At 41.6% G+C, this 15,503-nt stretch overlaps 1 protein-coding gene across 6 annotated transcripts in view; it reads left to right on the forward strand.

Moving 5' to 3' along the window:
• fgfr3 (fibroblast growth factor receptor 3) overlaps window positions 1-15,503 on the forward strand; it is a 99,116-nt gene that overhangs the window by 57,337 nt on the left and 26,276 nt on the right. For all 6 annotated transcript variants that reach the window (XM_008289589.1, XM_008289583.1, XM_008289584.1 and 3 more), the window contains exon 5: window positions 1,579-1,748. In XM_008289589.1, the coding sequence (XP_008287811.1) occupies window positions 1,579-1,748 (170 nt within the window). The remainder of the gene's footprint in view (window positions 1-1,578; window positions 1,749-15,503) is intronic.

Below are 15,503 nucleotides of genomic sequence, written 5' to 3' on the forward strand. Positions count from 1 at the left end.
TTTGAATTTCCATTTTTTATGATTCCTGGCATTATAACGGTGTGAAAGTTTTCTCTACTGCTAGCTGTGGTTGTTCTGTTTCCATTGAGGTGCAGGACTTTATACTGCAGTGAAAAATGAGCCCACTGTAAGTAAAAATATGACAGGAGAAGCACAAAAACCACCCAGAAACTGCTTTGGGGTTCCAGCTTACTCACGAATCGCTCAGAACTCTTCACCTTGTACAGTTTGAATGTTATGCCCAACTCTTACTGTAGCTTGAAATGTCATTAGAATGAAAATCTGTTAAATGTGACTCATAGACACCGTGTATGTTGGTGGCTGTACTCGGTGCAGGTACTCTGCTCTTTGAGGGGAGACCTCTCATGAAACCACAGCCTCACATCTGTTCTGCTAAAGTGCATAACTCATCCAAGATGAAGCCGATTTTTAAACAGGGCAGAGGAGCAAGTCGTCCCATCTGTGCAGGCTTTTAGCAATTACGGAAACATGTAACTATAAATTCCTGGAGGGTCCTTCCTCCAAATTTTCTGTGATCTTAGAATACATCAGAAAACGGGAAAAGCAAGGTCAGATCTGTTTGGATGAAAATGTGCGTGCAGAGCGAGTCGAACGCAAAAGTGTTTCACTTACCTGCCTTACCTGTGCAAGAAACCCCGTGTTTGTGCTCCTGTCACATTTTTACACACTGTAAATTATAAAGTCCTGCACCTGTATGGAAACAGAACAGCCATGAGGAAGTAGAGGAAGCTCATCTGTGCAGTTTGACACAGTTATAGCACCATAAATCATTAAAAAGGGAAGAAACGAAAGCTGCATGTGTTTGATTATTTATTTTACAAAAAAAGGACGGAAAAAAAAACTTGGAGTCAACATGTGCACCATTTTCCAAAGTGCCCAAAGGTGCCACCAATACTTCAAAAAGACATTTTACTACTTACCTCTTCAAACTTAATTTTTCTCTGCTCTGCACACCAGCTGTACAGAGATGTTTCACCATGCTGAATGTATCTTCAACAACTCGCTCCTCTGTTCACTGTTTGTGAGCCATGCTGCATTTATTTTATTGATCCAGCATGTTGGATTTTCTTTTTTAGATAACATTTAGATATTTTACTTTTTACACCTTTAGTTGACTTGGCCTGCAGTTCAACCTACTGAAGCTGGGAAGTCATTGAATTTTTGTTACATGACTTTTAATCTCACATTAGGCACTAATGGCTTCCTGGTTGCACTGAATAACACAGAATTTTTTGTTTTTAACAGAATGTAATGATAGTAAACGGTATGTTTTTGGCGAATTTTCAAAACATATTGTCAATTTGATTATATGATACAAATAGTTTCCCAACTGAACAGTACGGCACAGATGAGTAGTTCAAGAACCGTAGAAAAAATGGATTTTTTATAGTTTCTTGCTCTAATAAATGGTGTAACTTTGTTGGGTTTTGGGGTTCAGGAAGTTGGCACAGATTTCGTTCACTATGTAGTGTTCAAACTTGAAAGATGTCTTGATTTGCTTCATTGACAAAGTTTCTCGTGACTCATGCAACGCCCTGTTTTGTGTTTTCCCAACAGAAGCGCCGTACTGGACCCGACCCGACCGGATGGACAAGAAGCTGCTGGCGGTTCCTGCAGCCAACACGGTCAAGTTCCGCTGTGCCGCCTCCGGAAACCCGACGCCGAGCATCCACTGGCTGAAGAACGGCAAAGAGTTCAAGGGAGAGCAGAGGATGGGCGGCATCAAGGTGAGAGGAATAACATGTTAACACCTAAAGGTTAAAGGAGCTCGGCCGTGATTTATGGATTCCCATCTTCACACCAGCGCCAAAAAGCTCTGCCCGGAGGAGGTCATGTTCTGCTCCGCTCGAGCTGCTACCGGGTGCCTTTTAGCAAGGCATTTTAATCCCCCCTGCTAGTCCGACAGAGCTGCCGTAGATCGCTGCGATGCTCCCCGGCGTGAAAAAGTCTATAAGTGGAAGAGCGTGAAGCGGAGTGCTGAAAGAGACTCATGCTCGGTGAATCTTCTCACGATAAATAAAGGTCAGAAAACACCTCTCAGCCTCGGCTAAATAAATCCAAACTGCTGCGCCGGAATCGGAGCGGCGCGCAGATACGTGCATGCTCGCGTGATAGCCCGGCGTTGACAGTAACGCAGCGCCGCAAACAGCTGCTGTGTTCGGTTTTGTCATCGGGGTTCACTCTAAACACCGGGCTCTCGGGCGGAATGGCACTGCTTAAAGTAACAGCGCTTGGTTTACTTTCTCCTCTAATGGCCCCCGAGCTGCGGGATTAAAAGACGAGCGCGGTGCGGTAACGGCATCGGAATCCAAACAGTCAAAACGTGTGTTTTGGTTCAAAATAAACTCCAACTTAATGGCACATAAATTCTAAAATCGTGCCCGGGGATGTGAATTCTTGGAGGATCGCTCGGGCCCTGTGTCTTATTCTTCTCTCCTCCTCAGCCCTCGCACTGCTCTTACAAAGTGATGGTGACTGGAAACAGTTGACTCATAAAGATTTTTACAGCCTCATACTTTTGTCCCATATTTTCATATTTTCCTCGTAGCGGTGAATTGTTGTGCGAGCCGACGCTACCTTGACAAGTTTCTTTATTGCTTTTAAATTAGTCTGACTCACTGGATGTAAGCTGTGGTTATAAAGCCTGCTGCTGCTGTTTCTGTATTTCAGTTGGTTTTCTCCTCTGCTGCTATCTGTGTGTGTTAGCATTTTCAAAATCCCATTTGCTACAGGGACCCAACAGATCAAGCAATGAGGCAGAACTGCTTTATATATATTTTGATCGACAGCACTCGCCTTCCTGCGTCCAAATGTTCCACCAAAACAATTCCCCATGTTTTGTTTTTTTTCTGTAGGGGCACCATCACTACATCCTGGGCTAACCAGCGCTCACCACACAATTATGATTGGTTTAAAAACAAACAAATACGCCTGATAATTTTGTTTACCCGTATAGCAGAATGACACTCAGGTGCAGCAGACTATTTCACTGTGAAAAAAGGTCCGACTATGAAAACCTACGACAAAATTGACTACATTTAGAGTTAATTTTAATTTCCTGAAATGCAATCAAGTGCAGATGTTGTAGAGCTTAATTTACACAAAGTTTTCGAGCTGTAGACTGCATGCAAAAACTAAACTTTGGGCCTTAAATGTAAAAGCAAACACTCAAGTAATTTAAAACCTGCATAATTTTTAGCAGCCAGCAGAGGGCAACTCCTATTTCGAGTGTAATTGTATAGAAGTCTAAAAGAAAATGGCCCAACTTCGTCTTTGATCTGCCACCTCGGTAAACATCTTCCTACAAAGCTTACAGTCTCTATTGCTAGTTTCATGTCTTTTTCAACATACAGTGGTGTTTATTTAGTAAATGATGGTCCCATTGAATTGATTTCCTTCTCACCAAATCCCAAAATCAAGGTTTCAAAATGTTAATCTACAAACTGCTGGGTGATGTTATAGAGACTACGTCCATCTTTTATGTTAAATATCTGAGTAAAAACTGTATGGAACTGAGAAAGTGTGAGATGAACTACGTCTAAATGTCGTGTTTTTGCATGTGGACTCTTTATTGTTGTGTAAATGCAGCAGAAACACGACCGTCTGTATCAAAGATAAGATCAATACGCAGAATTGAGCTAAAGTGGCTCATTTAAATGGTCTTCTGTGACGCTAAGGTTGCGTCTCGCACTTTGAGCCGGCGGGATATGGAGGCAGCGACAGACGCTTCCCTCCCCCGGTGGAGCTCTTGGCCTTTAAAGAGTTAAACGTAATGAGATCCTGCAGCTATTAACAGTTTACGGAGATCTCCAACATCTGCTCCCAGCAGACCAACAGCAGTTGTCTCCCTCCCTTCTGTCCACGCACACCTGTCGCCGGGCCTCAGGACGCTCGCGTCGGCCTCGAGTTGCTCCCCGACTCTGAGCATGCGGAGGACTCGTAAGGGTTCGATAAATAACGCCGCACTTCAAATCCCCGGGAGTCCTCGCTGTGTGCAAGATGACTCGCCGGTGTCGAGTTAACGGCACCGTGCCGTTGTGTTTCTGTGGCTTTATTAGGACATTAAAGGGAACTCACAGTAGACCCAACCTGTGCAGCACTTGTTTTTGGCCGCCTCATTCGCTTCCCTGCACCTCTGGGATGTTAAATGTGTAATTAGGGAGTGATATGTGCAGCTGACTCCTCACAGTTACTCCTTCAGAGGCTATAAAGTCCTCCTGACTCTGCTGGTGTTGCGTCACTGCGAGCTGCGACATTGGAAGTCATCAAAAAGCCATCAAGACAGATTCCTGGACATTTTCTGCTCTGTGCAGCTCGAACTTGCAGGTTTAGTTCTCACTGTGGACAGGATAAGACCAAACAGAAGGCATCTGGTGGTCGAATCGGAACTTAAACGACAAAAACCTGCTTTAATGTCATCAAATCAGACCTTCACTTTTCTTTATTTTGTTTTTTTATCGCTTTTTTTAAAAGGATAGTTCCCCTAAATGACTAAAATAAACACTGTGTTTTTACAGTTACCTTATCTTTCTCTGCAAAACTTCACATTTGAATCACTCCTGCTTTATATAAGTGGTCGTTTTTAGGCTTTAAAGTCCAATTTACTCCACTAGTCACTGTTGGATGACCTCCGTTGTGCACAAAGCAAATTTTGTAGCTTTCAAAATTATTCACATTCTGATTAGATTTTTACCTTTTTCAAAATGGTTTTGTATTTTTGTGTAAAACTTGATCCACAACAGTGAAGCTGCAACCAGTAATTCATGAGCTGTTGAATACTGAATGATTTCGATTTTTTAAAGAGAGAACGTCTAACTTCTTAGATTCCAGCTCCTTAATTGTGCTCATTTTCTGGTTTCTTTGCTCCTCTGTGACAGTAAACTGAATATCCTTTGTGAAGTTTTCTGAGAACATAATCAGCAGTGAAAGTGATTCTGAGTTGCAGCTGTACATATACGCATTTGTCACTCGGCTGCACACGCTGTTCTCCATGACAAAGCTCACTTTAGTCCAAATTGAGATGTTCAGAGGCGATCGAGGCCCCATTAAGATGTTTCTCCCTCCCGTCACGTGGCTCAACCTCCGTTCCTTTAAGCTCCCATTATCCTAACAGAGTTATAACTTCAATGCAATATTGAATTATCTGGAACAAGCGAGCTTAAATTCATACACGGCTGGACATTTAGCGCACACCGCTCAGTGTTGCGTGATTATTAAGTCGTTCCCCTGCACGTCTTCATCCTCCCCGTCGGTTTAAAATCCAGTTAGCTAATGTGGCCTTCAGGGAGGTGAACGTGGAGGTCAGCCGCCATAGAACCGTGCTGCCGGGTGACGGGCGACTCGGTGACACGATGAGGCTTCTGGGGGGTCAGGGGTAACAGCTTCGGCCCATCCTGGTGTCAAAACCTCCACTGACCTCTTCACCGCTCTGCACACTGCAAGAAATGTCCATCTGAAGACAGAGCATGCAGTATTTATCAGTCAGGGTGAGTTTATGCGCAGATGAGACTCATTGTTTCTCCTAAAAACAGTGCAGGTGGATGAATTGTTGGGTGAAACTTCCCCACAGTGCCTCTTTTTGCTCTGAGAGATGCTTGCACTGAACATCCAGTCACATTATCCTCATTTAGGCTGATTGATGCTCCTAACTCTGTTATATTGCCACCTAATTTTTAAACACGATTATCCCCTTTTCTTGCTCCCTGCCACATGCTCGCAGCGGTTTCTGCGCAGATCAATTGTCCGGGGCGTTTCGTTTTATTCTTTGTTCCTTTTTATTAGTGTTCTTCGGGGCCGGTTGGCCGATGCCGCTCACGCTAACCACCATCTTGTTCTGTTTATGGTGTTTCTGTGAGAACGCAGTGTGCTGTGGAAGCTGCAGGAAACAATAAAAGATGCATCAGTTGGTTTTTGTGTAGTTTCAGGCAGCAAACGCTCAGAGAAAAAAACAGAAAATCGTACACGTTAGCAGAGGTTGCACGGACGATATCTCTTCAAACTGATTAAAATGAGATTCCAGCGTCACTGTTTACATGCTAAATGCAGTGATCTGGTGAGATGTGCATTTACAGGCTGCACAACTTTCCTTTGACAAGAGTGGTTCTTAGTAGAGCAGGAGCAAGGTGTGTTTTCAAACCTTCTTGGGAAAATTTAGTTCATTTAAGAGGGAAAAAAATGACCCAGATGGACCTATGAGTGTCTGCAAAGCAATTTTTGCATTTAATTAATGAAAGTTTAAAGCAAATATCAGTTCAGGAAAGTTGTTCTCGTGGAGTTTTATCAGTCAGGAGTGGAACCTGCAGAGAAAGATGGATTTTTGGTTATTTTTCATTTTGATAAAGAAATCTCATGGTTCATGTAAATACTGCTTCACTTTTTAATACTTTTTAATTGTAAAATTTAAAACAATTTACTGTTATTTTACCTGTTTTGTTACATAAAGCTAAAAACACAGGGGAAAAAGTATTAATTTACATGTTATAAATTTAAAAATACTAGGCCAAAACTGTAGATAATATTGTCATTATTTTTATTTATTTGTATTTTTTTTACAAATGGTAATTCATTCTTTTATAACATATTTCTGTTCTTCTACTGTTGCTTACACTTATTTACAATATTTAAATCAGCCAAAAGAAAAAAAAATTACTGTTATTTGGATAAAAAAAAACACATGAAGAAATTAAAAATTAAAAATAATAATAAATAAACACATAAATGAATAAATACTCAGATTTTCCCTCTTTTAAAACATTGAAGATGTCTAGTAAAATAACAAAAAAAATCACAGTTTTACTGTTTTTAAATCATTGTTTTACAGATGGTTTTCATTATTTTTACGTTTACAAAATAAAATAAAATAAAATAAAAGATTCTGGCACCCTTGCTGCCATTTTATTTTATTTTTTATTGTTTTTTAATGGATTCTTTTTTGCTGTATTGTTGTTGACTTTCTAATTTTTGTACAATTTTATTATACTTCTACTTTATAATACTAGAACAAGTTTCACTCAAACTTTAATCTGGATTTTTATCAACTACACATTCATAAATATCACCCAAGAATCAATCATTAAAGGAACTCTGACAAGATTGTAGAAAAGTACATACATATATGTTTATTTAAAAAGTATAGAAGGAAGCATTTTTGCAAACGCCAATATCTTTAAGGAGAGTAATTAAAGACGATTTACTTCAAGGGAAATCGATGTGGAGTGTTTTAAAGAGCAGCTGAAGATTGAATCGTCTCTGTGTTGACAGACGTGTAGCGGACGGACATTTCTTGCAGCGCCTTCGGTCCGTCGGTGCCGCAGACCTTCTGACCTCTGCTCACATCTGCCTGTGATGAGTTCATCCAGCGGGGTCGGGGGTAGCAGGGCAGCTCGGGGGTAGCCGGGTAGCGTCCGGGGGGACTCTGACAGCCCGACAATGGCCTTCTAAAGACTCTATTGGTCCTACCGGGTCCTCAAGGTGAAGCTGCGGCCCGACCGGACTGACGAGATCATCTCTGGTTTGACAGCCGTGGTTAATTTGTGCTGAATGAGTTGCGGCCTTGCCGGATTTTATTCTGCTTTTTAAGGCTTTTTGACAGGACAACTTTGAGCTTGCGTCGACCGCATCTGACTCGCTAACTGATCCGTGCTGATCGGCGCAGCGTAGTCCTCGACGCTCAGCAGCCACTTTGTCATTTAGTCTAAGTGCCTTCAGGTCCGCAGAACCTGTGCGACTGACTGAGCGCGGCATTGAAGGTCCATTAGCCTGCTGCAAAAAGCACCTCCTGTCTGCACGCTACACTGGCTCAAAGTGGTGGGGATGCACCGCGTTCCCCTTTGTTCTTTAAAGGCGTCCGTTTTCTTTTTGTAAAATATAAAGACATCCAAACAGTCTCATCATTTGCCTCAAGGACTAGACAAAGGTTTAGGAGTTCGTTAGCAGCATTTATCAGCCGAGTCAAGAGGATTCGACTTTCCTGCATTTGTTCTGGAAGTCTAAAATAAAGAGATGCAGGTGCTTTATTGAGCATTTTTAATTAAATAAAGTTAGAAGTGCTGATAGCTGCAGTTGTCTCGATGATGAAGAGATTCAGAGGTGGTGTTTCAGGGCAGACGAGATTAAATTAAAAGAAGGAAATGCACCGAAAGAGACAGTTTTAGTGTGCTGCTGTCGTACAGGAAACCCAATGAGAAGTGAGTCGTCTCAGTTTTGGGAGCTTCTTTGTCTGGATCATTTCCTTACATGTGAACTCGTGTAGTTTTCTGGGTTTTGTTTTGCATGAGGGGAATTCTCTTGGTGCAGTACCGTTGTTGTGGGCGTTTAAGATGAGATTTTATCAGTCGGTGTGGCTTTCAGAGAACAGCGTTAACCTTCTGCGCTTTCACTGTGAGTTCATTTTTCACTGCAAGCATATAAAGTCCTGCACCTCTATGGAAACAGCACCATCCTGACTGGAAGGAGGGAGAACTCAGAAACATATTTTGTGTAGTATGATGCAGTTATAATGCTATAAATGATTTAAAAAGTTGAATTTTTTAGGGTTTTTTTAATTGGAAAAAACTGAAATCCAACATGTATAACATTCCTCCAAATGTCAAAAGGTGCTACCAGTGTTTGGGAGAAAAAAAACAGGTAGATATTTTACTACTTTTACTGTTATTTTACTACTTGCATGTTTTATTTAGTCGTCATACCCGTCGCCTATCTGCTCTGTGTAAACACTGCCTGCGGTTCAGCCGAGAAGTCTCTGAATTTTTTTACATGACTGTTAGTCACAGCTGGGTCAATAACAGCTTAATGATTGTGTTGAGGATCGCAGAATTTTTTGTTTTTTGCAGAATCTGGACAGAGTAAACGGTTGATTTTTTGGCTTTTTTTTTTAAGATGAGAAAAGGGGATTCTGATTATTATCATGATTTTAAGCTTGGCTTTAGTTCAGGTTTCCAACAGAACACACACAAGAGAAGTTTGTGATGATTTATCTGAGTAAATGGTTTAATCCTGGTTCTTTAAAGATCACATGCTTTTCAAAGCTTCTGCTGCTTTTATAACATGCTTTTCATTCCTGGAAGTAGAGCGTTTCTGGAGAGAAATGTTTTTTTGAAAGAAAGTCAAAGTTGAGGATTGACGTTGGGGTAGCGTTCAACTGTCCAGTCCTGCAGATCTTTATATTTGTACACTAACATCCCCTCAACACGCTCTTTCTCTTGTGCTCTGGATTCTGCTCAGCACTTTGTCCGTCCATTGAAATGCAGCACAGAGAACTAAACGGCTCGTCTGTCGAGGCTAAATGAAACGGTAAATAGGATGTGTGCCTCATTTGCACAATGGAAAATAAAATTCCAGCAGTGCGACGTGCCGGAGCTCCTCCAGACAACTGTGGCGCTGCGCACGGCGGAGGGGCGGGGCCTGGAGGTCAGAGGTCGGCCTCCATTGAGCCATCAGATGGAGGTGGGTGTGTCGTCGCTCCATTCAGCCGCCGGAGCCTCTGACAGCCGCCGCATATGGCGGGACGGCTCGTCATTGTGTTCATGCTAAACCGCAGCGGCACAAGCAAGACAAAAGTCGACAATGTAATTATTGTGTTTTATTCCATCACGGACGCTCGGCTTTTAACTGAGATTTCAATCCCTGTTTTGACAGGTTTCCAAGGCAGGGCGCTTTTTTAGTATCATTTACATGTTAACCATCAAAAAACATGTTTATAAATAGTGATTTGTCTTCTGCAGCATTAAATTACAGCAGTTACATTGACTTAAAGCTAATATCCAGTAAAATCACAGAAAAAGTACTAATTTATATGTAAACCTCCCCCAAAAAATGTGTATTTTGCAAATAGTGTTCTTTTACAGTGTTGAGCCTTGAATTACACTTATTTGTGTAGTTATTTATTTTACTCTAATTAATTAAGCCAAAAATATTATTTTACAGTGATTTGCTGTTATTTCAAAGAATATTTCTGAATATTAGGACTTGAAAAATAGTAATGAATAAATAAGATTTTTCCAATTTGTTCCTTCACAAAATTAATTTTTTTTTAATTTATTTTTTGTTGTATTTAAATTAGCAAAAAAATATATATTATTTTACAGATATTTGCTGTCATTTGAAAGAAAATTTAAAAAAATGTAGATTTTCCATAATTTAAAAACAAATGTAGATATCTAGTAACATTTTAGAAAATACAGTTTTGCTGTACATCGTTTCCCCCCAAAAAATTCTTTATTTTTCTGATATTGTTATTCTTGCCTTTTTATTTTGTCATTTTTCTGGCACATGTTCTGCCAAGATTTTTTGCATGATTTTTTTCATAGTGTATTGTTGTCCACTTTGTTAATTTTTATTTATTTATTTTTTCCCTTTATAATTCCATAATAACTTTCATGCAGACTTTTGTTTGCATGTGCATCATCGACACTAATGTGGGTATTACCCCAGAAGTCATATATAGGAGGATTAACATTGTAGAAAAGTGCATATAAGGGTGTGTTAACAAAAAAAAAACAACTCTGAAAGTCAGCTTGAGTATCTGCATTCTTGTCAATAATTGCATACTCTTGTGTTTTGGACACAAGCAAGACAAAAGTCGACAATCTAATTATTGTGTTTTACTCCATCCTGGCCGTTCAGCACTTAGCAGATTTTTCAACCCCTGTTTTGACAGCTTTCCAACGCAGGGCTCTTAAACTGGCTCCACACTGTTACTTTTTAAGACTTTAAGCACTTTAAATCCGTGTTTTTCCAGTCCAGATATTAACACAGGCTGGATTGTGAGTCTCTGTAGGCCACGTAGGAATTTCTACACTTTGCAAGATTATTTTTGGACTTTTTTTTTTTTTCCTTTTTCTCTTTTTTTCATTTTGTCTTCGACCTGCCACGGTTGTTCGCTTTTCCTCCCCTGTCGTTTTACCCAAATACACCACGGATATCAAAAGACAGATTATCCTATTTATTTGGTTTTCTTGCCCATTTTTCTCTGCTTTGAACTCTCATACTTCCAATTTTACAGTCTTCTCCTGGATGTTGACGCAGCGTCGCGCGGAGCCAAACTCGGGCAACAGACCCACAAACTCTGCCAGCTCTAATAACGAACCCTCAGGGCCGCGTCTATCTGTTTCCGCCTTCTCTGTGGGTCAAATTAGACGGTAGCACAGATCCGGGCCACTGGTCCGCTCTGACACAGTCATAAATTCTGCTAACTGGCCCCGCTGGTTCTGACAGGGCTATTTTGCGAGGTGAAGACGGAGGAGTTTGGACTATAAAGGGAACAGAGCTTCCTGTGTTTTCTCAGACAACTGCTGCGCTGCAAAAAATGTCGAGTCGTTCGCGCTGGCGTCCCGAATTCTTGTTTTGATTAAAATAAGGGGGAGAATCTGCCAGTGAGGATGAGGTAACTCCACTGTTTTCCATGACAAGCTCGGCGAAGCAAAGAAGTATCTTAAAATAAAGTAGATTACCTTGTCCCGAGACATTTCCTGCACAAATTCTGAACCGGGCGCGGATTCCAACGTGCTATTACGTCCTCTTTCATCCGTGCAAAGTTGTCTCCTTTGCACTTTTTGCAGCACACAGGCCCCCGTGCATTCCCATGGCCTGCGCCGTCCTGTACATCCGCGGCCAAAAAAGCCTTAAAACCTTTAAAGCCTCGTATGACTCTAACGTAAGCTGCTTAATAATTTAATTCTGGTTGGAATCTGGCATGATTGGAATGGATGGGATTATCACGTTCGGGGACTAATGCGGCAGGTTCAGCGGGGGTTAGCCAGCGTAACATGGTCATGAAAGCCGGTGGCATGTACGTGGAGAGTAATTAAATGTACCAGAGAAAAGAAAGGAGTCGCTCGGAGTTAGTAATTAGCACAAACGAGAAGTTCGGTTTGAGTGCGTCTTGGGTTTTTTTTCTCTCTGAGAGTCACCGAGGCTTCAAGCAAAAGAAATTGTGCAGCAGTTGTGAAGGATTGTCTGGGTGTGTGAACGCACTGATGAGACTACTGCTTCATTTGTAATAAAGGAACTCTATTCACTTCTTCTGCCTCCATCTTCACCTGCTGGCTCCTTTAAACTTGGAGCTTTTCCCAACACGTCACAGTTTTCACTTTCAAAATCCAATTTCGTCCAAAACACAAATGCAGTTTAAGTGTGCAGAGACTTTGCTGGTACTTGAACAGAACAGGAGTCAATCTATTTTCCCCCTTCGAGGTCTTTTTTTGTGAACTGGAGCCCAAAACGAAGCCACGGTCGCGCTCTCGTTCTGCTCCCGTTGGTGGTCTTGGCCTCCGCCGAGCGTCGAACTCCGGCTCATATTTTACCACCTTTTTAGCTTCCCTGCTCGAGTGTCGCCATGTTTTTTTTTTCTTCTTCTTCTTTTTTCTCCCCCCTCCTCCACGCTGAGCGACCGCAGCACAAGGCGTCACTCATCTGCTCATGAGTGCAGCCATTGACTCCGGTTTGACTCCTGGAGCTCTGAGGAGGAGGAGGAGGGAGAAGGTTGAGACGGGGTGGAGCCCAGCCGCTCTGAAAAAAAAAAAAAAACGTTTGCCAGCGTCGAGCGGGCGGCCTGGTCTGTGTTACCACGCAACTGCAAAAAGCACACTCAGGCATAATATTTACACTGTTACATTATTTTCCGCATGCGCCTCCAAGAGAGAGTGTAAGACAGAGGAGGGAGAAGAAGAAGGAGGAGGAGGAGGATATTCTAAACCTACAAACGTATATAATCTGTGAATGGCTGTGTGGGGTTAAATGTTGGTGAACCTCCTCTGCACATTTTCCAGGTGATGTGAAGTGTTCCACCGCTGCAAAAAGGCCTCCTTGTTGACATCACTCGCCGACCTCTTTCCGTGGAGTTCGGCGGCGGCGGCACATTTCCACTTAAACCGTGGAGGTCGTCCCCGTTGGCCCGTGGAGACTCCTGCCTATCGATGCGTAGCAGGTTCTCTGTTCTCGCCTCGCCGGGCCGAGCCGCTCGGTCCTCCTCCTCCTCCTCCTCCTCCTCCTCAGCAGCTTCTGAATCTGTCGAGTTAGTATCTGTCTGCTCTCCAGCCACACCTGGTTTGAATTACTACGCAAAATTTACCCTCCGACTCTCCGGGGATGGATCGCTTTTGAGTGGAACCAATTTCAGAGGTGCAAAAAAGAAAAAAGTTTGTCTGCCCTCGCTGTGAGCACGGAGAAAAGAAAATGCTTTAAAGAAACTTCACCGAACACCCTGTTTCTAGCATTCCCGCCGTTATTGATTATTAATTTGTTCAGCAATCTCGCAGAAACTGAAGAAAATCCGTCCTTCTGCTGCTTTCTGCTGTCAAATGACTGTTTTTCTGAGTCTCGTCTGCTCTGCATCAACCGGTATGTCATTAATAAAAGGAGGTTAAAGTTGCTTTACCATTTTAGATGTTTGCTTTTCATATCATGAATGAGAATGCTGCTTTAGGTGGATGGTTTTTTTAGATTTAAGAACTGAAACTACATGGATTGGTTTTGGAAAAATCACGATTTTTCTACGATAACCAACCAAGAAAACCAACCAACCAACCAAACCAAGTAATTATGGTGCATAAACGTTACCAAGCTTATTAACTTTGATAGTGAAGTTTCACCAAATGCTTCCCGACACTAAATCAACCCATTTATGGTTCCACTATGGCCTTTGAAACTGGAAGTCTTTCCTGCGGTTTTAACTTTCGGGAAGAAAATGTGTTTTTCTCGAACCATAAATGAGAAACAACAATAATTCTTCATCAATTTGTTCAGCAATCTTGCATCTTGAGAATTAGAAAATCCATTTTCATCTCAGTTTTACTCTTCGTTGCTGTCGAAAGACTGTTTCTCTGCCAGTCTCGATTGCTCTGCATCAACCGGTATGCAATTAATAGAAGGAGGTTAAAGCTGCATTCTCGTTTTAGATGTTCGCTTTTCAAATCATAAATGAGAATGCTGCTTTAGGTGGATGGTTTTCTAGATTTAGCCACTGAAACTACATGGACAGGTTTTGGAAAAATCATAGGTTTTCTTCGATAACTAGCTGAGAACGTGTAGGAGAAGCTCAGACGTGCTATTTCCAACCAAACCAAGTAATGTTGATGCATAAACGTAACTGGATTTCTGACATTATTAACTATTGTAGTGGAAGTTTCAACCAAACGTTTCCCACAGTGGCCTTCCAAACTGGAAGTCTTTTTTACAACGTCACGGTTTTAACTTTTGGGGAGAAAATATGCTTTTCTTGAAACATAGGAGAGAAAAAAAGAATCATTATTCATCAATTTGTTCAGCAATCTTGCATCTTGAGAATAAGAAAATCCATCTCAGTTTTACTTCTTGTTGCTGTCGAGACATTATTCCACCAAGCTTCCAGCATTATTAGTTGTTATTGGGAAAATTTCAACCAAACTATAATGTTTTCTGAAACTGATCCAACCGATTTATGGTCCCACTATGGCCTTTGAAACTAGAAATCTTTCGTACAACATCACGGTTTTAACCTTTGGGGAGAAAATATGCTTTTCTTAAAACATAAGAGAGAAAAAAAAGAATCATTATTCATCAATTTGTTCAGCAATCTTGCATCTTGAGAATAAGAAAATCCATCGCTCTCTACTTCTTACATCTCAGTTTTACTTCTTGTTGGTGTTGAGACGTTATTCCACCAAGTTTCTAACATTATTAGTTATTATTGTGAAAGTTTTAACTAAACCAAGACATTTTTGTTCTGAAACCAAAGCGTGAGTGAAAATTGAAAGCAAGCAACAAGTGAAAAATTAACTTAAGTCTCAGAATATTGGTCCTACATGGGCCTGTGAACCTGGAAGTCTTTCCTTCAAACACAAGTGAGAAATAAGAATCGTTGTGTATTTAGTAATCTTGCATCTTGAGCTGTCTGCTGCTGGCCGCTGTGGGCACGCATCATCCAGACGTTTGCTCAGTGTCAAAGGACTGGTTTTTCTTTTTCTTTCCTGCGAGTCGCGTCTGCTCTGCATCAAGCAGCGTGCAATTAATAAAAGGAGGTTAACGTCGCATTATCGTTTCAGATGTTTGCTCGAGAGGGTTTGCACCTCTGCAAACACGCTCAGCACAAAGCCCGGTGTTTACCGACCGGCCGGCTCTGTGATGTTTTACGCTGAAGAATATCAAAGGAGGGAACAGATCGGACTCTGGTTTACTCGGGACGGAGCGCTCGTTGTACAAACAGAAGGAATGTTTGTTGGCCAAAGGAGCGTTTGTCCCTATTTTTAGCGCTTGTTGTCAGAGCTTTTGTATTCGTATTCGCACCTAGTTTCACATCAACTTTGCTGTTCTTCCATTAAGAACAGATGATGTATAAAATCCTCCGAGAGCGGCGTGTGATTCTGAATCGCATAAACAAGGCTGTCATCGCTAATGGGAAAACGCTAAACGAGCGCTTGTGTGTTGCTCGTCTAACAGCACTACAAATGTGACACCGAATTCCCTCCGAAGATTTCTTCAAACATAATTCAGATGTGTTGTCAAAT

This window comes from Stegastes partitus, unplaced genomic scaffold (assembly GCF_000690725.1).
Source record: "Stegastes partitus isolate 25-593 unplaced genomic scaffold, Stegastes_partitus-1.0.2 Scaffold623, whole genome shotgun sequence".
NCBI lineage: Eukaryota > Metazoa > Chordata > Actinopteri > Pomacentridae > Stegastes > Stegastes partitus.